Raw genomic sequence first — 27,299 nt, 5'->3', positions numbered from 1 at the left:
AATCAATTGATTTAAATTTAAATAAAGCTTAATGAAAATCCATACAGAGTTATATATTACGAGAGGAGATTTTTTGTGTGTGTAGCCCTATCAGCTGTTACAGCGAGCTCGGGCACCGGTAAAGTGCTTAAAACTTGTTTAACGACCATTGATCTGTCTTAGAGGGGATAAGCGGGAGCGAACCCCAGCTAAAGCTAATATTTCTATCAAGTCGTAATAATAGGTGTAATTGTGTTTACGTTGAGCGACTTGGCTTGAGTACCGGGGCTTTTCGGAGCCTTATAACCCATTGTTATAGAGTGGATACATACCTGGGCCCTTTACTGAGGTGTATATCACATCCAGAAGGATCATAATAAAAATGGTTAAGAGTGCATGCTAGTTGTGTGTTGTTGTAGCTAGTCAGGGCCGAGGGACAGATATTTCACTCCTTGATTTCCGTTACGGATTTGGGATTCATTACCGTCAGTAAATCTTGAACGGGAAAAAATTGAGAAAAATGGAGAGTTGTACCATGGACGCCCTTCCTGTTAAAGAATTTGACTCAGTGCCAACGCGGACGGGTAAGAACAATAAGTCGTTATAGTCCTAATGGCAGCACGACCTTACTGCAGGACTGTTTCCCAATGATGCTAATCGTTAAAAGGGGACAGCATAGTCGGAATCGGATAATCTTAGCACTTTTCCTTTCATGTCTCTTATTTTTTAGATAAATCTACATTTTCAAAGTTTCGATATTTTTCTTGCTGATGTGAAAAAGAACATTGAGGATAGCATTTCAAACACATCTGGGTCATTGCTTTGCAATTTAGGGACTGGGAAAACAAACATAAGACTACAGACTTGCAAGTTGTTTTTTTTTACCTAAAATGTACTTAGCTCTATTTTCTAAGAAACATAATTGCTAAAAAACAGAAGCACATACCCGGTATTTTGAAAATTGAGAAAATGCTCTATTAAGTAAAAAAAAAACCCAAAAAGCTAAAAAAAAAAACCAAAAGTACTTTCCTTGAAAAAATTCTGAATTTTCTGCATGGAGCATATTTCAAAATATCATTTAATTGCATGCTTTAAGGGTATTCTTGCCATCTTTACAAGTAACCATACACTCACAGGTTCATAGATTCCTTTATGAAAATGGGCAACACTGAAGAAAACCTGCACCAAATAGAAAGGGGTCACTGTTATAACTTCATCAGTTGTAAAAGTTGATATCTGAAAACCATAATAAGTACTGTATGTACAATAAAACCTGCTATTGTGACCATCTTTGTATAAATAAGACCACTTTCGTGGGGTCTCAAATGGCCAATAACAACATACCATTAATTTGACAAGTGTATCAAGATAACTTATAGCCATGAAGAGGAGTTTTTCTTAGTCCTTTGTGCCATGTTTATGACTAGGTTATATGGTAAAGTATTACTGAAATGAATATAAAAGTTTGACTTTAATTGAAGTTAGTTCTGTTTCTGATGAAATAAAGAGGATTTATATGATAAGCGATATGGGGAATTTTGCTCAGAGAACATTTTTGTTTGGATATTAATTCAATAGAGTTTTAAATTCCATGAAAATGAAAATTGGGGACAAAAATACTCAGTAATCAAATAGCTTGAAGAAAAATTAATACTCAGTAATCAAATAGCTTGAAGAAAAATTAATTTGTGAAATACAAATTATAATCCTTAAAACCATTTATAGATTATAGGTTAATAAAAAAAAATTCTAATTACATGTGAAATATTAATTTTTAGCTCACCTGGTCCGAAGGACCAAGGTGAGCTTATGCCATACCGTGGCGTCCGGCGTCCGTCGTCCGTCGTCCGTCGTCCGTCGTCCGTCGTCCGTCGTCCGTCCGTCCGTCCGTCCGTCAACAATCGACTTCTTCTCCATAACCACTGGTCGGATTTCAACAAAATTTGACTGGTAGCATCCTTATGGGCTACTAACTGAAAATTGTACAAATGATGGGGCTGACCCCTCAGGGGCCTGAGGGGCTGGGCCAAAAGGGGTCAATTTGGCTATTTCCATATAAACGACTTCTTCTCTGAAACCAAGCATGGGATAGCACCCATAATGCAATGGTAGCATCCTTATAGGGTGGGGATTCAAAATTGTACAAATGATGGGGCTGACCCCCCGGGGGCCTGAGGGGCGGGGTCAAATGGGGTCAATTTGGCTATTTCCATATAAACGACTTCTTCTCTGAAACTAAGCATGAGATAGCACTCATAATGCAATGGTAGCATCTTTATAGGGTGGGGATTCAAAATTGTACAAATGATGTGGCTGACCCCCCGGGGGCCTGAGGGGCGGGGTCAAAAGGGGTCAATTTGGCTCTTTTCATATAAACGACTTCTTCTCTGAAACCAAGCATGGTATAGCACCCATAATGCAATGGTAGCATCCTTATAGGGTGGGGATTCAAAATTGTACAAATGATGGGGCTGACCCCCCGGGGGCCTGAGGGGCGGGGTCAAATGGGGTCAATTTGGCTATTTCCATATAAACGACTTCTTCTCTGAAACTAAGCATGAGATAGCACTCATAATGCAATGGTAGTATCTTTATAGGGTGGGGATTCAAAATTGTACAAATGATGTGGCTGACCCCCGGGGGGCCTGAGGGGCGGGGTCAAAAGGGGTCAATTTGGCTATTTTCATATAAACGACTTCTTCTCTGAAACCAAGCATGGTATAGCACCCATAATGCAATGGTAGCATCCTTATAGGGTGGGGATTCAAAATTGTACAAATGATAGGGCTGACCCCCCGGGGGCCTGAGGGGCGGGGTCAAATGAGGTCAATTTGGCTATTTCCATATAAACGACTTCTTCTCTGAAACTAAGCATGAGATAGCACTCATAATGCAATGGTAGTATCTTTATAGGGTGGGGATTCAAAATTGTACAAATGATGTGGCTGACCCCCGGGGGGCCTGAGGGGCGGGGTCAAAAGGGGTCAATTTGGCTATTTCCATATAAACGACTTCTTCTCTGAAACCAAGCATGGGATAGCACCCATAATGCAATGGTAGCATCCTTACAGGGTGGGGATACAAAATTGTACAAATGATGGGGCTGACCCCCCGGGGGCCTGAGGGGCGGGGTCAAAAGGGGCCAATTTGGCTATTTCCATATAAACGACTTCTTCTCTGAAACTAAGCATGGTATAGCACCCATAATGCAATGGTAGCATCTTTATAGGGTGGGGATTCAAAATTGTGCAAATGATGGGGCTGACCCCCAGGGGGCCTGAGGGGCGGGGTCAAAAGTGGCCAATTTGGCTATTTCCATATAAACGACTTCTTCTCTGAAACTAAGCACGGTATAGCACCCATAATACAATGGTAGTATCCTTACAGGGTGGGGATTCAAAATTGTGCAAATGATAGGGCTGACCCCCCGGGGGCCTGAGGGGCGGGGTCAAAAGTGGTCAATTTCCATATATATAAATGACTTTTTCTCGCTCATAATGCAATGGTTACATCCTAATAGGGTTTGGATTCAAAATTTTGCAAATGATGGGGCTGACTCCCTGGGGGCCTGAAGGGTGGGGTCAAAAGGGGTCAATTTAGCTATTTCCATATAAACGACTTCTTCTCTGCAACTAGGAATGGAAGAGCACTTATAATGCAATGGTAGCATCCTTATAGGGTTGGGATTTGAAATTGTACAAATGATAGGGCTGACCCCCGGGGCCTTAGACGGCAATAGATGCGAGGTCAAAAGGTCAATTAGGCTACTATTTTCATATAAATTACTTTGTCTCTGAACCTATGTATTGGATAGCATATTTGTATGGTATCAATAGCATCATTGTATGGTTGTGATTCAAAATTAAACTTTGGGAGTCAATTTTGCTTATTTTTCTAATTGTCAGAGTCTTGTGATAATTACTAACAAAAAACCAGGTGAGCGATACAGGCCCTCTGGGCCTCTTGTTTGAAATACAAATCGTAATTCTTAAAAACATTTATAGATTAAATATTAATTAAAAAATCCCAGAATAATGATTTTGATTGTGTATTTTGAGGTTAATTAGTACAAATTCTTATGATTATTTCATGGATTTAATGGTATTAATGTATACCTATTGTCAACTTTACAATCACTTAAGTATCTATGATGTAATGTGGTTAAGGTCTAACACCCTATTTAAGACCAGAGGGTATTTTAAAGATTTACCCGTGCTTTAATCTCTAGGATTAATTACTCTTAATGCAATTCAATAGGGATTTGATTTAAAGGCCCACTTCCTTTCCAAAACAAAAATTCTTAAAATTAATAATACCATAAGGAAATATATATTGATGGCCTAAGATGATGTTACAACTCCAAATCAATGCAAGATTTCCTGTGTAATCTATTTTACAGTGAAGATTCATTTTGTTGTTTTCCCATCTGGAACAATGATTGTCAACTATCGTGCCATGTTTAAGATACCGTATTTTCCGGACAATAAACCGCACCTGTGTATAAGCCGCAGAGGCCTTTTTTACGATTTTTTCAGGTTTTGTACACGTATAAGACGCACCGTTAGATAAGCCGCACCCAAAAGTTAGGCCCATGCACCCACGTAACCGTCTGTGTATACGATCAGAAACATGTTTCTGATACGATCGATCTCTATTGAAGTAGGGGTAATGCTTATCGATCGTTTAGAATCACGAAAATTGTCTGTAAACTTGTACTGTAAATATATAACAAATAAAACTCACTATGGTGTAAATATCTTTAGCAAAATGGACTTGGTCATGTTTCTGTTCGTTGTTTATTCTGCCATTACGTAAACCTACTAGTGTGTGGTAACAGTGGGAGACATAAGATGACTAGCGTTATGAAAATTAACATTTAATTTATTTTAATCAGTTTGTTCTGAAGGTTAATAAGTGTATTATTACTGGTAAACTATTAACTTTTGCGACTCTACACAAGTATTGATATCGTTTTACCTTCCATTTAAAAAATTGGAAATGGTTTCCAAAAGGTAGTGGGACTTTAAATAAAACTTGAATAAGAAATATAGCTTGATCAGACTTTTTAACTGTAAAGATATGTTGACAGGGGCTACAGATTTGGATAAGATGAATATTAACTGAGAGGTGTTATCTAATACTGTGTTTAATATTTATTTTTCTATCACACTTGACAGGGTTATCCAGCGGTTACTAGGGAAAATTAAGATTAATTCTCTATTTTACTGGTGTAGGAAAAAGACAGCTATCGCTTACATGTACTAGACAATGATGTGACATCAGCATTACAATGTTCATTTTCGACAACGTCATTAATTTTGATGCATTGTGACATCTATGTGATGATAGTGCTATAAAAATGTTTCTGAAGAACTTAATTTTTACCAATTTTCGTTATGGTATAGAAGAAAAAAAATCAAACTTGGGTCTGTCAGTTAGACTAGTAGAATCTTTCACCCCCTTTCGAGTGAGACAAGATTGCCGGAGATTCTCAATCTATAGGGTAAAATTCTTCAGTTATCAAACACAAGGCTCTGTCGATCGAGTGTTTGACAGCTTCAGAATCTTATCCTGAGGGTTGAGATCTCCTGTCTCACCCCAAAGAGGGGATGATTCTTTTTCTCTTACCCTATGTGAGCTTGTGCAATGATCTCATGTAGCTTGTCTTTACTCTAGGGTCAGATAGAGAAATCTTACACTGGTAAAATTGTGGATATCTATGTCTAGGATAAGAGAATATAAAATTCTTTCATAAATGGATATGACATATGGGGATATTCTACCCTCAGGATCACAAAATGTTGCAAAACCCGAGGCTTGCCGAGGGTTTTGCATTATTTTGTGATTCCGAGGGTAGAATATTGTCTGTATCTTTAAATGTAAATACAGCATGGTTTTCTGAGAAAAAAAAGAAGTTAAAATTGTACCGAGGAAATAGTAATTTTGTTGCATTGTGACGTCAAGAGGTTTTATTGCATGGATAGCCATGCAATACAGCTTCAGGCGACATGGGTGTATTGCCCTAGAACAGCCAGTATTACACGTGTAGGTATGAGAGAAAAGAATAGCTCAACCTTTGTGAAAGATGTGAGCTGTTAACACTAGGTAAGCCTCATGCTAACCAGCCAAACTCTTTCACTTGGGCTGAGATGTCCCTGTCCACTTAATAGACCCCTGTAAGATTCTTTAAATTTAACCTTGGTTGTTTGAAGTATATTGCAGTTTGTTTTACCTGGTACACTTTGCAGTGATAATATGGTCACTTTATATTATTGCCTTCATATAAGCCGCAGTTGACCACCTAATCGTTAACTTTGATGGCCTGGTTGAACTTAATACACTGCCCTCAACATGTTGTTACATGCATTGAATTTTGTTTTGAATTCAATATATTTGTAAAGTATGAAATTATTGATTTATTTTTCACTAATGGGAATTTACTTAATAAATAATACATGGATTATTTGATTATAAAACCAACACAGGCATGATGCTGTTTTCATGATACTCATGTGTATAATATTGTTCATAATATTTCTAGTGTAACAGAACTTTTCGCAGGCTATGTAATTATTTTTTTTTCTTTTGCTCAAAAAGCAAAGAATTCTTTGTAATAATTAAATAATTGAAAAATAATGGCCACTTTCCTCCACTATTAAACCTTGCACATCTTCAATGACTCAGGCTGTTAATGGGATGTATATGTGTTAAACCTGTTATACCAAACCATATCTAGAACTTACGGATTTTATATTGTCTGGCAAGAAAAAGTTGTGTTATATAATTGTACAGATCTTTTAAATGATACATGTCAATATGTTTGTACTTTAGTATCCCAGCCGAGGAAAAATTTCACAATACGTCACCGTCGTCGGTTTTTGGCATAAACTCCGTCAATAAACAACTTTAAACCTGTAGAATTAAACAGATTGTAAATATGTGTTATTTTCTCTACACTTAAGTACAGTCAATTACACAAATAGAAATGTCATCAAAATTCCTCCAGGTTCCCGCTCCCTAGCAACCAAAAGCAATAAAAATTTAAATTGAAGAGCATTCTCAGGGGAGATAATCAAGCTAAGTTATTTTGTCGTTAGATTTTTTCTTATACACAAGACTGACAAGCATAGTCCCTGTAGGTACATACCTTATGCATTTCTAGTCCAAGCAACAAGAATGTTACCTTTCGTTTAATTCGATCTGCGGGCTGGATTTCCCGTCTTCTATAAATTTCTAGTCTTTCAATCTCCACATTTGAAACAAAAGGGGATCAAAGGATCAGGACAATCTTATGATTTGTAATCCGATGGAATCTCATCATGATCTGTAGCAGTATATATTCCATGCATGGAAAATGAAACATTTACATCAATTTCAGACGATGGAAACTCTTTTGTAAATCTTGGAAGGAAGGTTTGACATCCGCCCAATGTTTATTACCGCTCGGCGCATCCGTTAGAAGCAGTCGTGTGCTGCGTTAGTAAATTGATGTATTCCCAGCGGAGCGTGAAGCATGATGTGAAATGGGCATGGTGGATATTGTTACATGTTAGGTAATAGCCTTGACTCGATTTGGACTACATTTATGGAAAGACCCTTGGTAACTTCGAAAGATGCATAATTAAGTCCTACGACAGCACTTTGCTGTACCTCGATCCAAAGAAATCTTGACACTTTACTTTTTAATCTTAAATTTAACTTTGCATGTGCCCTGTGTTAAAATGATAAAGGATATCATGTCCAGGCTCAACAATATCCTTGACCTTGATCAATGTAACTTTAATGGAGAGGAGGAACATTTATAGTTTTGCCGATGTCCAATCTGTTCCTAATGCATAATGCTGTGTCTTAATTTTCCCATTGAGATATGGTACCCATAGCCTTATTAAGATAAATCCCATTTGGATTTCATATGAAGGGAGAGTTATGTCCTTCAGTTATTTCTAGTTGTTCACCTGGCCAGAAGGGCTTATAAGCATGTGTCATGGTGCAGCATTTGTCACTCACTGTATGTCCATCGTCTGTTTGTTGTCTGTCACATCATTTCCCCTTAATTCACTACTACTCATAAAGTACTGCATGGATTTTAATCGAGTTTCCATAGAAACACATATGGGGGAAGGAGAACAAATTTTGTATAAAATTAGTGACTTTCAAAACATTTTTGTAAATATAATCCCTGCTAAATACTTGTATGTAAGCAGTATGTCATACAGAAAGAAATATCCCAGGAACTATGTTGTAGTTCTGTTCCAACATAAAATTTATTGCTTATTTTGTCGGAATTTACAAACAGCTCAACAAATTACTCATTAATATTAAGCCTGACATTGACCTTGACCTTGTCATCATTTTTTGTTTGTTTAAATTTGAAGTTCACTTAAAACATCCAATATTAGTTGAGACCACTGATGTATATCACAGAACAATTAAAGTCATGAATAAATTTGATTTAATGTATCTTCTTATTGAAAATATTGATGATGTAGGTTGTGTAGTAACAGTTACAGGAATTTCAAGGTCGCCAACGATAATTTGAAACAGTCAATCAAGAATTATGATTTAGGTTAAGACTGCGATGACACATCAGGATATGAAAAGATACTTTCAGGAGCTAAAGTGCAAGCATTATAAATCATTGATAAAATGATTAAAAATAAAACCAGGCTTGATTTATGGTACTTGTTATGATCATGGGCACCTGTCTACCTATTGGAAAGGTGCTTGGTCAATATGACTGCTGTTAAAATTGAAATCACATAAATCCATCCTTTAAAGTTGGTTTAACATTCAAAATAATAATAATACATGTAAAAAAAACAACATTAATACTCCCTCCCAACAGACTACTGTTTGACATAACATTCAATAGAATAAATTAAATCTGAAGTCTAGAACTGTTCATGAAGTTCACTATATTTGTTATGTCTCTGTCATGAATTGTGGAGGTGAGCTTGGCGATAAAGCAGGTGTGTATATGAGCGCATCTGAACTTGGTTGTCTTCTGTGACCGTAGCCTGGCTGGCTAGTGTTCCGAAGTCCTGGGTTGGAGCCCAGGTCTGGCCACTCCTGTTAAACATTAGCCCCCAACAAAATACCCATGGTGGTGGAATAAAGGTCTCTTGTGTGAGAGATAAGTGTGGCGGTACTGGACTTGGTCGATCATGTACCAGGATAGGTATTTATCTCAATTGGTAGATCATCAGACAAATATTAGGAGGTCAAAGGTTCAGATCTAGATCTTGATATTACAAGTGTAACCAATCCAATCACATCCAAACCTGTCCAGATTTCATATAGGGTTTCATAAATCGTTTTTCGTCTGTGATTCAATATCCATCCGTCCATCTATCTATCCTCGAGTCTGTCTGTCCATTCCTCAATGTACATGTCTGACCATCCTTCAGTCTGTCTGTCCATCCTTGAATGTCTGTCACTCTTTGAGTCTGTGTGTCTGTTCATTAGTCTGTCTGTCTATCCTCTGTCTGTCTGTCTGTCTCTCTCAGTCTGTATGTCCATCCCTCAGTCTCTGTCTGTCCATCCCTCAGTCTCTGTCTGTCCAACCTCCAGTCTGTGTGTCTCCCCCTCAGTCTATCTGTCAAACCTTCAGTCTGTCTATCTATCCTCAGTCTATCTGTCCATCCTTCAGTATGTTTGTCCATCCCTCAGTCTGTCTGGCTATCCCTGAGTCTGTTACCCATCCCTGCATCTGTCTGTTTATCCCTAAGTCTGTCTGCCCATCCCTGAATCTGTCTGTCTAGTACTCTGTCTGTCTCTTCCTCAGTCTGTCAATCTCTGAGTCTGTCTATCTATCAGTCTATCTGTCTATCCTTAACCTGTCTGTCCATTCCTCAGCCTGTCTGTCCAACCTTCAATCTGCTTGTTTCTCCCTCAGTCTGTCCATCTCTGAGTCTGTCTATCCATCAGTCCCTCTCTCTATCCTCAGCTTGTCTGTCCATCCTTCAGTCTCTCTGTTCATCCCTAAGTCTGTCTGTCCATCCCTTAGCCTGTTTACCCATTCCTAACTCTGTCTGTCCATCCCTCAGTCTGCCTGTATATCCCTCAGTTTGCCTGTCTATCCCTCACTCAGTCTGTCCATCCCTCACTCTGTCTGTCCAACCCTGAGTCTGTCTGTCCATCCCTCAGTCTGTCTGTCCATCCCTTAATTTGCCTGTCTATCCCTCACTCAGTCTGTCCATCCCTCACTCTGTATGTCCAACCCTGGGTCTGTCTGTCTGTCCAACCCTCAGTCTACCTGTCCATCCCTCAGTCTGTCTGTCCATCCCTCAGTTTGTCTATCCATCCCTCATTCTGTCTGTCCATTCCTCAGTCTGTCTGTCCATCCTTCACTGTCTGTCTGTCCATCCCTCAGTCCGTCTATTCCTCAGTCTGCCTGTCCATCCCTCAGTCTGTCTTTCCATTCCTCAGTCTGTCTCTATCCCTCAGTCCGTCTATCCCTCAGTCTGCCTGTCCATCCCTCAGTCTGTCTGTCCATTCCTCAGTCTGTCTCTATCCCTCAGTCCGTCTATCCCTCAGTCTGCCTGTCCATCCCTCAGTCTGCCTGTCTATATCCCTCAGTCTGTCTATCCCTCACCCTGTCCATCCCTCAGTCTGCCTGTATATCCCTCAGTCTGTCTGTCCATCCCTCAGTCTGTCTGTCCATCCCTAAGTCTGCCTGTCTATCCCTCAGTCCGTCCATCCCTTTTTCTGTCTAATTTTTGTTGGAACTTAAAATCTTAGTACCCTTCCCTAAAGATTAGATTAAACTTAACATTTGATCTGTTCAGTCGTTTAGCAACATGTTACATTTATCCTGGGGCGACACTATGACAGATAGGTCACACCTCTGTTGCCTAGTTCGCCAGACTGCCACCAGAGGGCAGAGCAATAGACTGTCTGTCAATCTCTGTAATGGTGTAACTTATTGACCAGATAACATGTTTTGTATTGATTGTTAATGAAAATCTAGAATTTTAGTTCTAATTATGTTCATTTTTAAAGATGCTCCACTGCCGACAGTGCATAATTGGTGTTTAATCGTGTATATATATGTCTAATTAACACAAAAATAGTATGAAATAATTTATTTTGCCTTTGGTGATTGCGCAATCTGAGTACTTATTTCCTGATAGGATATAGTGCCACAGAATTTTATCAGGATGCAATCAATTATTTTTCATAGTTTTAACTTGAAGTAAAATTAGAAGCTCAAACTTTTTAATGGTGGTAATGATGTAAAGTAAGTAACTTTTCTACCCGAAGAAAAATACTAAATCGTCTGCTCTTGTATTTGATAGTGAAAAATACTATTTGTCAGCGGTGGAGCATCTTTAAGTTATATATATAACTATATTTGAGCCAGTTTGATTATCTTAGAATCTTTCCCATGCTGTTCCATCTGGACATAAGCAAAGCTTACAATAATATTTTATTTCATAATAATTTTGAATTTGGGGTTTAAGAGTCTGTAAAAAATTTAATTGTCAGGTAACACTGTAACAAATTTAACTATCATTTTTTATGAAATAGAGGGTTGGGGATGGGGTGGCTGGGAGTGGTGTACATTTTCAAAAATATAGTTGCTTTTATTCTTGCGGGATTAAATATCCCTGTAACCGTGTTCAAGTTAATATCCGTGAACTTATATGTTCGCGATTAAAATGGAAATAATGACAAGTAAGATAACTTGAATAGCACTCTTATTATTTTTCGAAAAATCTTATTCAAACAGGAACTTCAATACGTTTACGTAGCATAAGCATATCGAAGACCCAGTTGTTCAAATCAAGATAAAATCATTTCTTTTAAAGCTAACTTGACAGTATTTCTCTTACTTCTGAAGTACTTTATTCCTGACTATAACTGAGGTTTTGTGGCAAATCAAAAATGAAAAATTTTGCTAATCATGTGATGAAGCTGATCATTGTTGGAAATTAGAACAACCAGGACCTGGTTTTAATTAGATTACCTGTGAATACAAGTATTAATTGAAAGAAGAAATTTTCTCCCCACCAAATTTATCATCAAAACAATACTCTTGATTTGTCTTGGTTCAGGTGATATATTGGTGTTGATGGAATAGATAACTTTTACCTGGCTAAGGTTTGATACCCCAGGGGATACAAACTGAATTCCTGGACTCAGTCAGGCTGTTAGGAATAGACAAGTAGACATCATTCGTCGGATTGATCGCTATCTATTTAGTTGTTTAAGAGAGGTAGTTTTTACATCATTTGTTTTAAACATTCACAGATTTGTATCTTTAGATGTGCTAATAGTTTGAATTTTATGATTGATGTATATAGCGGTTCGTTTGTATTTAAGAGGCCATTAGTAGTTATAGGGTCATTGAAGGTCGGGTCAGGTTCTGATTAGAAAGCCTGAGTTCCCTCAGAAAAATCACTGACTAGGCTTATGAACAATTAGAGTTCATTAATGACCCTGGCTGTTAATTATATATATATTTCGATGTTCAATTAAGAAAACCATACCAAGAAGAGTTCATTTACCAAAAACTGATAGATTCAAAGAAAGTCAGGTGCAAGATATCCTGATCTGTAGTATAGTTACTATATTAAAGTTCCAACTCTTCTTTGACTTCAGAAATTGATATTAAAAGTTCTTTTGATATTTTTATTATAATGAGATTAAATTGTTTTTCTACTTATACATGTAGATGAACCTTTTTTTTGTTTCAAACACATGTGTGAAGTTCAAACTTTTGCTTATTTCTTCACTCAAATGTTGATGAAAATTGATCTGATTTTTCTCAGAGATACAGCATTGGTCATCCCTCATTGTCTGTCATCCATCATCTCTTCATTTTCGCCTTAAATTACTACTAGTCATAAAGTACTAAATAAATTTTAACCAAGTTCTGTCAGACATATCTTTGATAACATTTTGTAAACAACACCTGAAAATAAATTTAATGGCATGTAGTTAAGTTTCTATCATTCTCCATCATAGACGATCGTTACGCTCTACATCAATTTGTACAGAGACTTTTCCCAGGTGTGACTAAGCCGTAATTTAATTTGTTTATGTTTTTGTTTATTTTCGTTTGAAAATGTCCTCACATTTTAAAACAATGTCTGAAAAATAGATTTAATGGTTTGTAGCGGTTTCTATCATTCTCCATCAGATACGATCATTACACACAACATAAATTTGTACCTAGAGTTCGACCAGGCGCGACTTGCAGAAGGGTGAGATATGGTCATGCTTGATCAAATCCATGTTATGCGTTTCTTTTGTCTTCCCTGTTTTTGTCTCTGAGTAATGAATCAAGAAACTGAAGGCTTTGATGGTGGTTGGTGGGAGGGAAAAGTCTCCATTTGGAATGATCTGCGATTAATAAACCCTGGACCATCTATCTCTACGGTAAATATCATCAAATGGCGATCACCTTTATTTTAATGCAAAATATCAGGATCATTTATATATATCAAGAATTTTGAAATTGGGCACAATTGAACATTTCTGTAGTAAAAAATCAGAGTATTTTTAATGGTGTCAAAATATGTTGATTTACTGAAACCTGCCTTTGGAATTGTTTTCGGTTTTATTATTAGTTTATTGTCCAATTAATATATTAAGTGACCACCTCTGTATAAAGACCATCGGCTTGATAAGACCTCTTTCTTAGGGTCAATTTCAACATAATTTTACCTGTGTATAAAGACCATTTGGCTATTAAAACCATATTATGTCCCTTTATGGTCAATGCCGACGATATTTTGCCATTTTAGGGGAGTGTATGCAGGAGCTTGAAAGGAGTTATTTATTGTGATTGAAAAAAAGCTGTGTCATTTGAGCTGTTTTTCTATATGCAGTTTTCATTGTTATAAATTAACCCTATATAGAAACCTGTCAAAAGTAGCTATATTATATTTATATGCAGTAATATATATATATATATAGAAGAGATGTATGTTCAAAATCTGAAGCTGTCAGTTCAAGCTGGAGTTGAGTGATTAGGGTCATACGGACTGGTGCTATACCCCAAAGGGAATATCTGTATACCTGTAAACGTGATGGTAATCTCGTTAGTAAGGGTCTACAGGTGTGTCTGTTTACCTGTGTGCTGTTTATTTATATATATACAGATACTGATGGGTATAACATCTAACACTACCTGTATTCTATAGGAAGTGGTTATTGTTTTCGCTCACCTGTAATTAACATTGATATATCCATTGTGATGAGTAGATTTTAAGAGTACAGCAACTTATTCATCACCTGAAGATTATATCTTTTTTTTTTCAAATTTATTTCTGGTGGAAGGAAATTAATAGAATTCTGTATATGGTTGTCGATCACCTGGAGCCTTATGAAAATTTGACCAATATGGAATGCCAGACCGGGTGGCAAGATGGAATGGTGTGTTCGATGATATTTGAGAAATCAGATTATAAAAGATGAGGAAGATTCCATCATCCTAATGACATTTGATCACATGGACATGATAAATGACACATGTGATAAACACGGAGAAATCTTAAAAGTGTAACAAATCTTGATACTTCTTAATTGTCTCGCACGTCTATAGAGTCTAACGGATGCTTGATACTTTGATAAAATATACAATATCTCTGATCCAATTATTACAGCGTCATTGCGTTGGAGTTTTCAATCTTGAAGATTTGTCTGTTTGATGATATAAAGGTGCACTACATATTGGATTAATGGTATACATGTATTGGTTTGAAGTCTGATTAACAGTTGTGACCTATGGCAGAAATACTTTTGGTGAAAAACGGATTAAATTCAGTCTATTCTTTTGAGCGGAATCTATAAGTAATGTGAATTATTTATAACAAGTGTCACTTGTGAATTTCTTCTATATGACGCAGAATAAAACAGAACAAGGATCAAGTTTTCTGGGTCTGGTGCATACAATGGATACAGGTAATTAATGGTAATTAGAATTAAAATAATTAATTATTGATGAGAATTTATTCAATTTTATCAAATAATGTTTTAGAATGTTAAGTAATTAACTTTCACTTGATTGGTTTAATGTTCTAGCAACAGTCGGGGTCATTTAAGGACATTTAGATTTAGGAGTTAGATAGAATGAAGCCGGAGTACCCGGAGGAAAACCACTGACCTGTGATCAGTATCTGGCAACTGCCCCACATGCGATTGAAACTCTCGACCCAGATGTGGTCTAGGGCTTGTAGTATTATCATAACATCTTAACCACTCGGCCATCGCAACACTTTTCATTGATGTTTTTGACCAATAATTAATTAACTTGCACTTGATTATTTTTGTTAGTTTAACATCCTATAAACAGCCAGGGTCATTTAAGGATGTACCTAAGGAGGTGGAGGAAGGCCGGAGTACTCAGAGAGAAACCACTGACCTACAGTCAGTTGGCAACTGGCTCACATGGGATTTTAACCTTCAACACAGAGGTGGACTACAGGATTTGTGGTAATATATAGGGACATCTTAACCACTCAGCCACCACAGTACTTTCAATCAATATTTTTAGACTGATAATTAATTAACTTGCATTGCTTCTTAAAATTTGACCAGAACAATGTTTACTGCTTTGGAATGTGTGTTTTAGCGGGAAAAATTTAAATGTTCTACTTTTTTATATTTATAAGGCCTTTAGAGTCTTGGTGAATAATTTTCCATGCATCACATTCTGTGTGTAATTGATTGATTGTATTATTGATTTCAGACAATAGATAAGGAATCAATGCATATATTTTATTTGAGTAATCAATACTCACATCATGAGAGTGGATGACTTGAAATAGCAGACATATATATGATTTAGATTTAATGTTAAGATGAAAGACTTGTTTTTAACTTTCTTCATTTTTATAGTGGTGTGCTAAATTTAAGGTGAGATTCCGATAATATGTTTTAAATGCAATATTCCATAAAGGTTTTCGCTTAAAGGTCCTAAACTTGTCAGTCTTAATATTGTGAATAAAATCTTTCATCAGCCTATAGGCTTTCATAGGCCCATCATTTATAAAGTTATAAGTGTGTCATCTATAAAGTTATAGGTGTGTCATTTATAAAGTTATAGGTGTGTCATCTATAAAGTTAAAGGTGTGTCATCTATAAAGTTATAGGTGTGTCATCTATAAAGTTATAGGTGTGTCATCTATAAAGTTATAGGTGTGTCATCTATAAAGTTATAGGTGTGTCATCTATAAAGTTATAGGTGTGTCATCTATAAAGTTATAGGTGTGTCATCTATAAAGTTATAGGTGTGTCATCTATAAAGTTATAGGTGTGTCATCTATAAAGTTATAGGTGTGTCATCTATAAAGTTATAGGTGTGTCATCTATAAAGTAATAGGTGTGTCATCTATAAAGATATAGGTGTGTCATCTATAAAGATATAGGTGTGTCATCTATAAAGTTATAGGTGTGTCATCTATAAAGTTATAGGTGTGTCATCTATAAAGTTATAGGTGTGTCATCTATAAAGTTATAGGTGTGTCATCTATAAAGTTATAGGTGTGTCATCTATAAAGTTATAGGTGTGTCATCTATAAAGTTATAGGTGTGTCATCTATAAAGTTATAGGTGTGTCATCTATAAAGTTATAGGTGTGTCATTAAATTCATTAAAGTTATAGGTGTGTCATCTATAAAGTTATAGGTGTGTCATCTATAAAGTTATAGGTGTGTCATCTATAATTAAAGTTATAGGTGTGTCATCTATAAAGTTATAGGTGTGTCATCTATAAAGTTATAGGTGTGTCATCTATAAAGTTATAGGTGTGTCATCTATAAAGTTATAGGTGTGTCATCTATAAAGTTATAGGTGTGTCATCTATAAAGTTATAGGTGTGTCATCTATAAAGTTATAGGTGTGTCATCTATAAAGTTATAGGTGTGTCATCTATAAAGTTATAGGTGTGTCATCTATAAAGTTATAGGTGTGTCATCTATAAAGTAATAGGTGTGTCATCTATAAAGTTATAGGTGTGTCATCTATAAAGTTATAGGTGTGTCATCTATAAAGTTATAGGTGTGTCATCTATAAAGTTATAGGTGTGTCATCTATAAAGTTATAGGTGTGTCATCTATAAAGTTATAGGTGTGTCATCTATAAAGTTATAGGTGTGTGTCATCTATAAAGTTATAGGTGTGTCATCTATAAAGTTATAGGTGTGTCATCTATAAAGTTATAGGTGTGTCATCTATAAAGTTATAGGTGTGTCATCTATAAAGTTATAGGTGTGTCATCTATAAAGTTATAGGTGTGTCATCTATAAAAATATAGGTCTGTCATCTATAAAGTTATAGGTGTGTCATCTATAAAGTTATAGGTGTGTCATCTATAAAGTTATAGGTGTGTCATCTATAAAGTTATAGGTGTGTCATCTATAAAGTTATAGGTGTGTCATCTATAAAGTTATAGGTGTGTCATCTATAAAGTTATAGGTGTGTCATCTATAAAGTTATAGGTGTGTCATCTATAAAGTTATAGGTGTGTCATCTATAAAGTTATAGGTGTGTCATCTATAAAGTTATAGGCCTGTCATCTATAAAGTTATAGGTGTGTCATCTATAAAGTTATAGGTGTGTCATCTATAAAGTTATAGGTGTGTCATCTGTAATAAAGTTATAGGTGTGTCATCTATAAAGTTATTGGTGTGTCATCTATAAAGTTATAGGTGTGTCATCTATAAAGTTATAGGTGTGTCATCTATAAAGTTATAGGTGTGTCATCTATAAAGTTATAGGTGTGTCATCTATAAAGTTATAGGTGTGTCATCTATAAAGTTATAGGTGTGTCATCTATAAAGTTATAGGTGTGTCATCTATAAAGTTATAGGTGTGTCATCTATAAAGTTATAGGTGTGTCATCTATAAAGTTATAGGTGTGTCATCTATAAAGTTATAGGTGTGTCATCTATAAAGTTATAGGTGTGTCATCTATAAAGTTATAGGTGTGTCATCTATAAAATTATAGGTGTGTCATTCATAAAGTTATAGGTCTTCACCTATAAAGTTATAGGTGTGTCATCTATAAAGTTATAGGTGTGTCATCTATAAAGTTATAGGTGTGTCATCTATAAAGTTATAGGTGTGTCATCTATAAAGTTATAGGTGTGTCATCTATAAAGTTATAGGTGTGTCATCTATAAAGTTATAGGTGTGTCATCTATAAAGTTATAGGTGTGTCATCTATAAAGTTATAGGTGTGTCATCTATAAAGTTATAGGTGTGTCATCTATAAAGTTTATAGGTGTGTCATCTAAAAAGTTATAGGTGTGTCATCTATAAAGTTATAGGTGTGTCATCTATAAAGTATAGGTGTGCATCTATAAGTTATAGGTGTGTCATCTATAAAGTTATAGGTGTGTCATCTATAAAGTTATAGGTGTGTGTCATCTATAAAGTTATAGGTGTGTCATCTATAAAGTTATAGGTGTCATCTATAAAGTTATAGAGGTGTGTCATCTATAAAGTTATAGGTGTGTCATCTATAAAGTTATAGGTGTGTCATCTATAAAGTTATAGGTGTGTCATCTATAAAGTTATAGGTGTGTCATCTATAAAGTTATAGGTGTGTCATCTATAAAGTTATAGGTGTGTCATCTATAAAGTTATAGGTGTGTCATCTATAAAGTTATAGGTGTGTCATCTATAAAGTTATAGGTGTGTCATCTATAAAGTTATAGGTGTGTCATCTATAAAGTTATAGGTGTGTCATCTATAAAGTTATAGGTGTGTCATCTATAAAGTTATAGGTGTGTCATCTATAAAGTTATAGGTGTGTCATCTATAAAGTTATAGGTGTGTCATCTATAAAGTTATAGGTGTGTCATCTATAAAGTTATAGGGTGTGTCATCTATAAAGTTATAGGTGTGTCATCTATAAAGTTATAGGTGTGTCATCTATAAAGTTATAGGTGTGTCATCTATAAAGTTATAGGTGTGTCCATCTATAAAGTTATAGGTGTGTCATCTATAAAGTTATAGGTGTGTCATCTATAAAGTTATAGGTGTGTCATCTATAAAGTTATAGGTGTGTCATCTATAAAGTTATAGGTGTGTCATCTATAAAGTTATAGGTGTGTCATCTATAAAGTTATAGGTGTGTCATCTATAAAGTTATAGGTGTGTCATCTATAAAGTTATAGGTGTGTCATCTATAAAGTTATAGGTATGTCATCTATAAAGTTATAGGCCTGTCATCTATAAAGTTATAGGTGTGTCATCTATAAAGTTATAGGTGTGTCATCTATAAAGTTATAGGTGTGTCATCTATAAAGTTATAGGTGTGTCATCTATAAAGTTATAGGTGTGTCATCTATAAAGTTATAGGTGTGTCATCTATAAAGTTATAGGTGTGTCATCTATAAAGTTATAGGTGTGTCATCTATAAAGTTATAGGTGTGTCATCTATAAAGTTATAGGTGTGTCATCTATAAAGTTATAGGTGTGTCATCTATAAAGTTATAGGTGTGTCATCTATAAAGTTATAGGTGTGTCATCTATAAAGTTATAGGTGTGTCATCTATAAAGTTATAAAGGTGTGTGTCATCTATAAAGTTATAGGTGTGTCATCTATAAAGTTATAGGTGTGTCATCTATAAAGTTATAGGTGTGTCATCTATAAAGTAAAGTTATAGGATAAAGTTCTAGGTGTGTCATCTATAAAGTTATAGGTGTGTCATCTATAAAGTTATAGGTATGTCATCTATAAAGTTATAGGTGTGTCATCTATAAAGTTATAGGTGTGTCATCTATAAAGTTATAGGTGTGTCATCTATAAAGTTATAGGTGTGTCATCTATAAAGTTATAGGTGTGTCATCTATAAAGTTATAGGTGTGTCATCTATAAAGTTATAGGTGTGTCATCTATAAAGTTATAGGTGTGTTATCTATAAAGTTATAGGTGTGTCATCTATAAAGTTATAGTGTGTCATCTATAAAGTTATAGGTGTGTCATCTATAAAGTTATAGGTGTGTCATCTATAAAAGTTAAAGGTGTGTCATCTATAAAAGTTATAGGTGTGTCATCTATAAAGTTATAGGTGTGTCATCTATAAAGTTATAGGTGTGTCATCTATAAAAGTATATAGTTGTGTCATCTATAAAGTTATAGGTGTGTCATCTATAAAGTTATAGGTGTGTCATCTATATTTAATAGTTATAGGTGTGTCATCTATAAAGTTATAGGTGTGTCATCTATAAAGTTATAGGTGTGTCATCTATAAAGTTATAGGTGTGTCATCTATAAAGTTATAGGTGTGTCATCTATAAAGTTATAGGTGTGTCATCTATAAAGTTATAGGTGTGTCATCTATAAAGTTATAGGTGAGTCATCTATAAAGTTATAGGTGTGTCATCTATAAAGTTATAGGTGTGTCATCTATAAGTTATAGGTGTGTCATCTATAAAGTTTATAGGTGTGTCATCTATAAAGTTATAGGTGTGTCATCTATAAAGTTATAGTTGTAATCTATAAAGTTATAGGTGTGTCATCTATAAAGTTATAGGTGTGTCATCTATAAAGTTATAGGTGTGTCATCTATAAAGTTATAGGTATGTGTCATCTTAAAAGTTATAGGCCTGTCATCTATAAAGTTATAGGTGGGTGTCATCTATCTTATAGGTCTCTTAAAGTCTATAAAGTTATAGGTGTGTCCATCTATAAGTTATAGGTGTGTGTCATCTATAAAGTTATAGGTGTTGTCATCTATAAAGTTATAGGTGTGTCATGAATAAAGTTATAGGTGTGTCCATCTATAAGTTATAGGTGTGTCATCTTTATAAGTTATAAGCTTGTCATCTATAAAGTTTATAGGTGTGTCATCTATAAAGTTATAGGTGTGTCATCTATAAAGTTATAGGTAAGTGTCATCTATAAAGTTATAGTGTGTGTCATCTATAAAGTTATAGAGTAGTGTCATCTATAAAAGTTATAGGTGTGTCATTTATAAAGTTATAGGTCATCTATAAAGTTATAGGTGTGTCATCTATAAAGTTATAGGTGTGTCATCTATAAAGTTATAGGTGTGTCATCTATAAAGTTATTAAGTGTGCCATCTATAAAGTTATAGGTGTGTCATCTATAAAGTTAATAGGTGTGTGTCATCTATAAAGTTATAGGTGTGTCATCTATAAAGTTATAGGTGTGTCATCTATAAAGTTATGGTATATCTAAAAGTTATAGGCCTGTCATCTATAAAGTTATAGGCCTGTTTATAAAGTTATAGTGTGTCATCTATAAAGTTATAGGTGGGTCATGTATCTGTCATCTATAAAGTTATAGGTGTGTCATCTATAAAGTTATAGGTGTGTCATCTATAAAGTTATAGGTGTGTCATCTATAAAGTTATAGGTGTGTCATCTATAAAGTTATAGGTGTGTCATCTATAAAGTTATAGGTGTGTCATCTATAAAGTTATAGGTGTGTCATCTATAAAGTTATAGGTGTGTCATCTATAAAGTTATAGGCCTGTGTTCATCTATAAAGTTATAGGTGTGTAAATTATAGGTGTGTCAATAAAAGTTATAGTATGTGTAAAGTCAGGTTCTCATCTATAAAGTTATAGGTGTGTCATCTATAAAGTTATAGGTGTGTCATCTATAAAGTTATAGGTGTGTCATCTATAAAGTTTTAGGTGTGTCATCTATAAAGTTATAGGTGTGTCATCTATAAAGTTATAGGTGTGTTCATCTATAAAGTTATAGGTGTGTCATCTATAAAGTAAGTGTGTCATCTAGTTATAGGTGTGTCATCTATAAAGTTATAGGTGTGTCATCTATAAAGTTATAGGTGTGTCATCTATAAAGTTATAGGTGTGTCATCTATAAAGTTATAGGTGTGTTATCTATAAAGTGTGTCATCTATAAAGTTATAGGTGTGTCATCTATAAAGTTATAGGTGTGTCATCTATAAAGTTATAGGTGTGTCATCTATAAAAGTTAAGTTATAGGTGTGTCATCTATAAAGTTATAGGTGTGTCATCTATAAAGTTATAGGTGTGTCATCTATAAAGTTATAGGTGTGTCATCTATAAAGTTATAGGTGTGTCATCTATAAAGTTATAGGTGTGTCATCTTAAAGTTATAGGTGTGTCATCTATAAAGTTATAGGTGTGTCATCTATAAAGTTATAGGTGTGTCATCTATAAAGTTATAGGTGTGTCATCTATAAAGTTATAGGTGTGTCATCTATAAAGTTATAGGTGTGTCATCTATAAAGTTATAGGTGTGTCATCTATAAAGTTATAGGTGTGTCATCTATAAAGATTATAGGTGTGTCATCTATAAAGTTATAGGTGTGTCATCTATAAAGTTATAGGTGTGTCATCTATAAAGTTATAGGTGTGTCATCTATAAAGTTATAGGTGTGTCATCTATAAAGTTATAGGTGTGTCATCTATAAAGTTATAGGTGTGTCATCTATAAAGTTATAGGTGTGTCATCTATAAAGTTATAGGTGTGTCATCTATAAAGTTATAGGTGTGTCATCTATAAAGTTATAGGTGTGTCATCTATAAAGTTATAGGTGTGTCATCTATAAAGTTATAGGTGTGTCATCTATAAAGTTATAGGTGTGTTATCTATAAAGTTATAGGTGTGTCATCTATAAAGTTATAGGTGTGTCATCTATAAAGTTATAGGTGTGTCATCTATAAAGTTATAGGTGTGTCATCTATAAAGTTATAGGTGTGTCATCTATAAAGTTATAGGTGTGTCATCTATAAAGTTATAGGTGTGTCATCTATAAAGTTATAGGTGTGTCATCTATAAAGTTATAGGTGTGTCATCTATAAAGTTATAGGTGTGTCATCTATAAAGTTATAGGTGTGTCATCTATAAAGTTATAGGTGTGTTCATCTATAAAAGTTATAGGTGTGTCATCTATAAAGTTATAGGTGTGTCATCTATAAAGTTATAGGTGTGTCATCTATAAAGTTATAGGTGTGTCATCTATAAAGTTATAAAGTTATAGTGTCATCTATAAAGTTATAGGTGTGTCATCTATAAAGTTATAGGTGTGTCATCTATAAAGTTATAGGTGTGTCATCTATAAAGTTATAGGTGTGTCATCTATAAAGTTATAGGTGTGTCATCTATAAAGTTATAGGTGTGTCATCTATAAAGTTATAGGTGTGTCATCTATAAAGTTATAGGTGTGTCATCTATAAAGTTATAGGTGTGTCATCTATAAAGTTATAGGTGTGTCATCTATAAAGTTATAGGTGTGTCATCTATAAAGTTATAGGTGTGTCATCTATAAAGTTATAGGTGTGTCATCTATAAAGTTATATAGGTGTGTCATCTATAAAGTTATAGGTGTGTCATCTATAAAGTTATAGGTGTGTCATCTATAAAGTTATAGGTGTGTCATCTATAAAGTTATAGTGGTACTATAAGTATAAATATAGTGTGTCATCTATAAAGTTATAAGGTGTGTCATCTATAAAGTTATAGGTGTGTCATCTATAAAGTTATAGGTGTGTCATCTATAAAGTTATAGGTGTGTCATCTATAAAGTTATAAGTTGTGTCATCTATAAAGTTATAGGTGTGTCATCTATAAAGTTATAGGTGTGTCATCTATAAAGTTATAGGTGTGTCATCTATAAAGTTATAGGTGTGTCATCTATAAAGTTATAGGTGTGTCATCTATAAAGTTATAGGTGTGTCATCTATAAAGTTATAGGTGTGTCATCTATAAAGTTATAGGTGTGTCATCTATAAAGTTATAGGTGTGTCATCTATAAAGTTATAGGTGTGTCATCTATAAAATAGGTGTGTCATTATAAAGTTATAGTGTGTCATCTATAAAGTTATAGGTGTGTCATCTATAAAGTTATAGGTGTGTCATCTATAAAATTATAGGTGTGTCATCTATAAATATGACCCTGGCTGTTAATAGGACGTAAAAATAAACAAATCAAATCAAATCAAATCTATAAAGACATAGGTGTGTCATCTATAAAGTTATAGGTGTGTCATCTATAAAGTTATTGGTGTGTCATCTATAAAGTTGTATGTGTGTCATCTAAAAATTATATATCTGTCATCTATAAAGTTATAGGCCTGTCATCTATAAAGTTATAGGCCTTTTTGTTATGCAGTAATATCTGTCACTTTCAAAATGGTTTGCCACTGGATTATAATCAGTAACATCATAACCATATTTTAAGTAAAAATCCATGATTTAAAGATGCTCCACCTGTAACGAATGGTATTTTTTCTTTATCAAAAACAGGAGCAAAGGAATTAAAATTTATTCTTCAGTTACAAAAGTTTCTTACTTTACACCATTACCACCATTGAAAAGTTTAAGCTTCTTATTCTAATTAGATATAAAAATATTAAAAATAATTTATTGCATCCCGAAAAAATTTCATGGCACTGTGCTGATTGTAAATGCACCAAAAGCAAAATAAATTGATTTAAATGTATTTTTGTGTTAATTTGACACATATAAACACAATTATATATCAGTTATTGTTCAAATGTTGGGTATCGTTTATGCTCAGTGTTGGCGTTGGAGCATCTTTAAATGTTTTATAATGGGATATTAATACTAGATTGAAGTCATCAATTTTGTATTCATACTCAGTCCTGTTTTAAATTAACCTTGATTTAGATACCTGTAATTCAGAAGTAAAAAAAATTCTGGAAGTAAATAGGTATGGTACGTGACTTGGCATAAATTGCAATTAAAGAAACTTTAAAGATGCTCCACCGCCGACAGAGCATAAATGATATTCATCATTTGAACAATAATTGGTGTTTAATCGTGTATATATATGTCTAATTAACACAAACAATAATATAGAATAATTTATTTCGCCTTTGGTGCATGCGCAATCAATACTTCATTCCATATAGGATATAGTAACACGGATTTTTTTCGGGATGCAATTAATTATATTTCATGTTTTTAAACTAAAATTAGAAGCTCACAAACTGTTAATGGTGGTAATGGTGTATAGTAAGTAACTTTTATACTGAGAAAAATACTAAATCGTCTGCTCCTGTTTTTGATAGTTAAAATTTACCATTTGTGTGGAGCATCTTTAATTGTCGGTTAATGACAGAATTAAATTGTTCAAATTTGAATTTCTCTCACCTCATCTAATATAGTTGCGTTTAATATTCAATGACATGATCATAACATAATGTTGTTAAATAGTATTGAAATTCTTGAGAAGATGTACTTGTCTGCTGTATCTCATTTTGAGAGTGACAAATGGTAAGTTTATTCACTGATATCTATCACATTGTGAAAGAAGGCAGGAGTTTTTATATAAAACATGTGACCGAAAGTACTTATCTGGGTTTAGCAGTGTTTTATCAAAGAAGAAATGAGATTTTACAGAGTAAATTTGATCAATAATTAATCTTAGACAAATAACAACCATCAATCTTTTTCAATTATTATCCAAGTTTTGTGTACGGTACTGTAATTCAGGTATTATTTTTTTGTCCTTGTAGGTTTTGCTGCTCAGACAAGTAACAATTTCAATTGTTTTAAAAAGTTGAGGTTTGTTCATATCATAGGAAAGGTTTCAGCCATAAGGCTGGTGCCTGTCCATCAAATGGCTATTACACGTACATTTTGATGCATTTCAAAACAAAGTTGACTCTAAAAGCCCTTCACAACTTCTCCTCTCCCACATCTAGATATATGTATACGGTTACTCAGACCATAAAAGGTATTGTCGAAAAACACATTTACTTAAAACATTTTAAACAGGAAAATGACTTAAGATTTACGAAGACGGATCGTCAGCGGAGATGAAAGGTGTTAAGATTGTCCGAAACAGCAGACGTACCACGACTTACACTCATAGTGGTTTATGTGGGGGGCCGAGATACAAATCAAAATCGGGTGTTATTTCTAATGGAGTGTATTTCATCCAGCCATGCTTTCGCAACTGGTATAACACAGCTCATTTCTCTTGATGTTCCCTCGAGGGCTCATTCATATTTGGCAAGTTTGAATTTTTTCTCTCCCGTGTCTGTCAGTTTTCCTTTCAAAGTGCAGCAGACTGTTAAACCCTCGTCACTTTGGTAAGAAAATAACGGACATATTAGCGCACTAAATCATGACTTTACTTATCCCTCATACCAAGGACTGCTGAGAGTTGGAATGGTGCTGTCATACTAGCCCAGGATTTTGTAAGAGTTGTCTCCCTCTAGGTGACACTCAGTTGTCGGATTTCTTGCATGAATGTCAGTAGGAATGTGTTAAAAGGATCAAAGAAAGCACAGTTGTCTATAAAGCACAGTCGTAAATACTCAAATATGTTCCTGGCATTTCCGGTATCATAGTTTAGTTTGATTAATGATAGTGAAAGTTTTATCATATGTTGAAATAAATGCTATTAGATAATAAAAAAAGATTATGTAAAAGATAAAGATTAATTACTGTGATACAAGACGATTTATATGATATCTTATGCAGATTTAAAATGTCTTGATGCTTTGATAAGAGAAAAGGACTCAGTTTAAGTTCTAATTGATATTTTTGTCTGCAAAAATTCTGTGTTGTTATGTAATTAATGTTCATAAGGCATACATTTTTTGTCTTTAAATGCTTTTCACAGCTTAATTTATCAAACCTTATGGTTTTCAATAGATCACTTTAAAGAAAACTTTTTCAAAATTTTCGCCCAGTTATGGCACATATATACGTTTTATACAACTTTATTAAGGAACAAGATTGACCGTTGTAACAATTGCCTAGAAATATTAACTTTATCAAGAGCTTTGTGAATTACAGGAAAACCTGTCTTTGTGACTACCTTTGTATAAAGACCACCTGCGTAATAAGACCACATTTTTAGGGTCCCAATTGACCAATTTCAACACATTTCAACCTGTGTATAAAGACCACCTGGCTGTAAAGACCATTTTCCCTCTATCCCTTGAGTGGTCTTTATAGACAGGTTTGACTATATTAGTAATCTTTCATATTAAGTCAAGTGTTTGTATTGATAATCTATATTTGTTACTGAACAGATTTGTGTTGGGGGCGATGGGGCTTTAAAGTGATATATTGTTATAAACTTTGTCTCAGGGTCATGAACTGTTTGATGTTTTTGTTTTATGATGATAGTCAATGATACACACGAGAATTTTACGGACAGACAAATGTAGAGTAGCCTAGAGGTAGATGGAAGAGTGATTGTAGTAGGGAGGTGTAGGTTGACCAGGAGATTGTGTGTACATGTGTTTGATCTAAGTAAACATTTATCATTTGATTATCACTGTAGAAATTTCACCTTTTAAGACAATATTGTAGGCAGGTCACTAAAAAGGGTGATAATAGCCATTCATCGAACATATAAGGCTA

General features: G+C 34.4%; 1 protein-coding gene across 2 annotated transcripts in view; it reads left to right on the top strand.

Annotated features, from left to right (window-relative positions):
• Positions 1-484: 484 nt before the first annotated feature.
• Positions 485-27,299, top strand: part of LOC138330227 (LIM domain only protein 3-like) — a 170,032-nt gene continuing 143,217 nt past the window's right edge. Inside the window, exon 1 of one of the 2 annotated variants that reach the window (XM_069277692.1) lies at positions 485-563. In XM_069277692.1, the coding sequence (XP_069133793.1) occupies positions 500-563 (64 nt within the window). In that variant the 5' untranslated portion in view covers positions 485-499. Of the gene's footprint in view, positions 564-14,197; positions 14,890-27,299 lie in introns of those variants that run through there. The other variant, XM_069277691.1, reaches the window with a different exon arrangement.

Source organism: Argopecten irradians, chromosome 8 (genome assembly GCF_041381155.1).
Source record: "Argopecten irradians isolate NY chromosome 8, Ai_NY, whole genome shotgun sequence".
NCBI lineage: Eukaryota > Metazoa > Mollusca > Bivalvia > Pectinida > Pectinidae > Argopecten > Argopecten irradians.
Note: the sequence above shows the minus strand (reverse complement) of the source record. Positions and strands in the feature narration are given on the sequence as shown.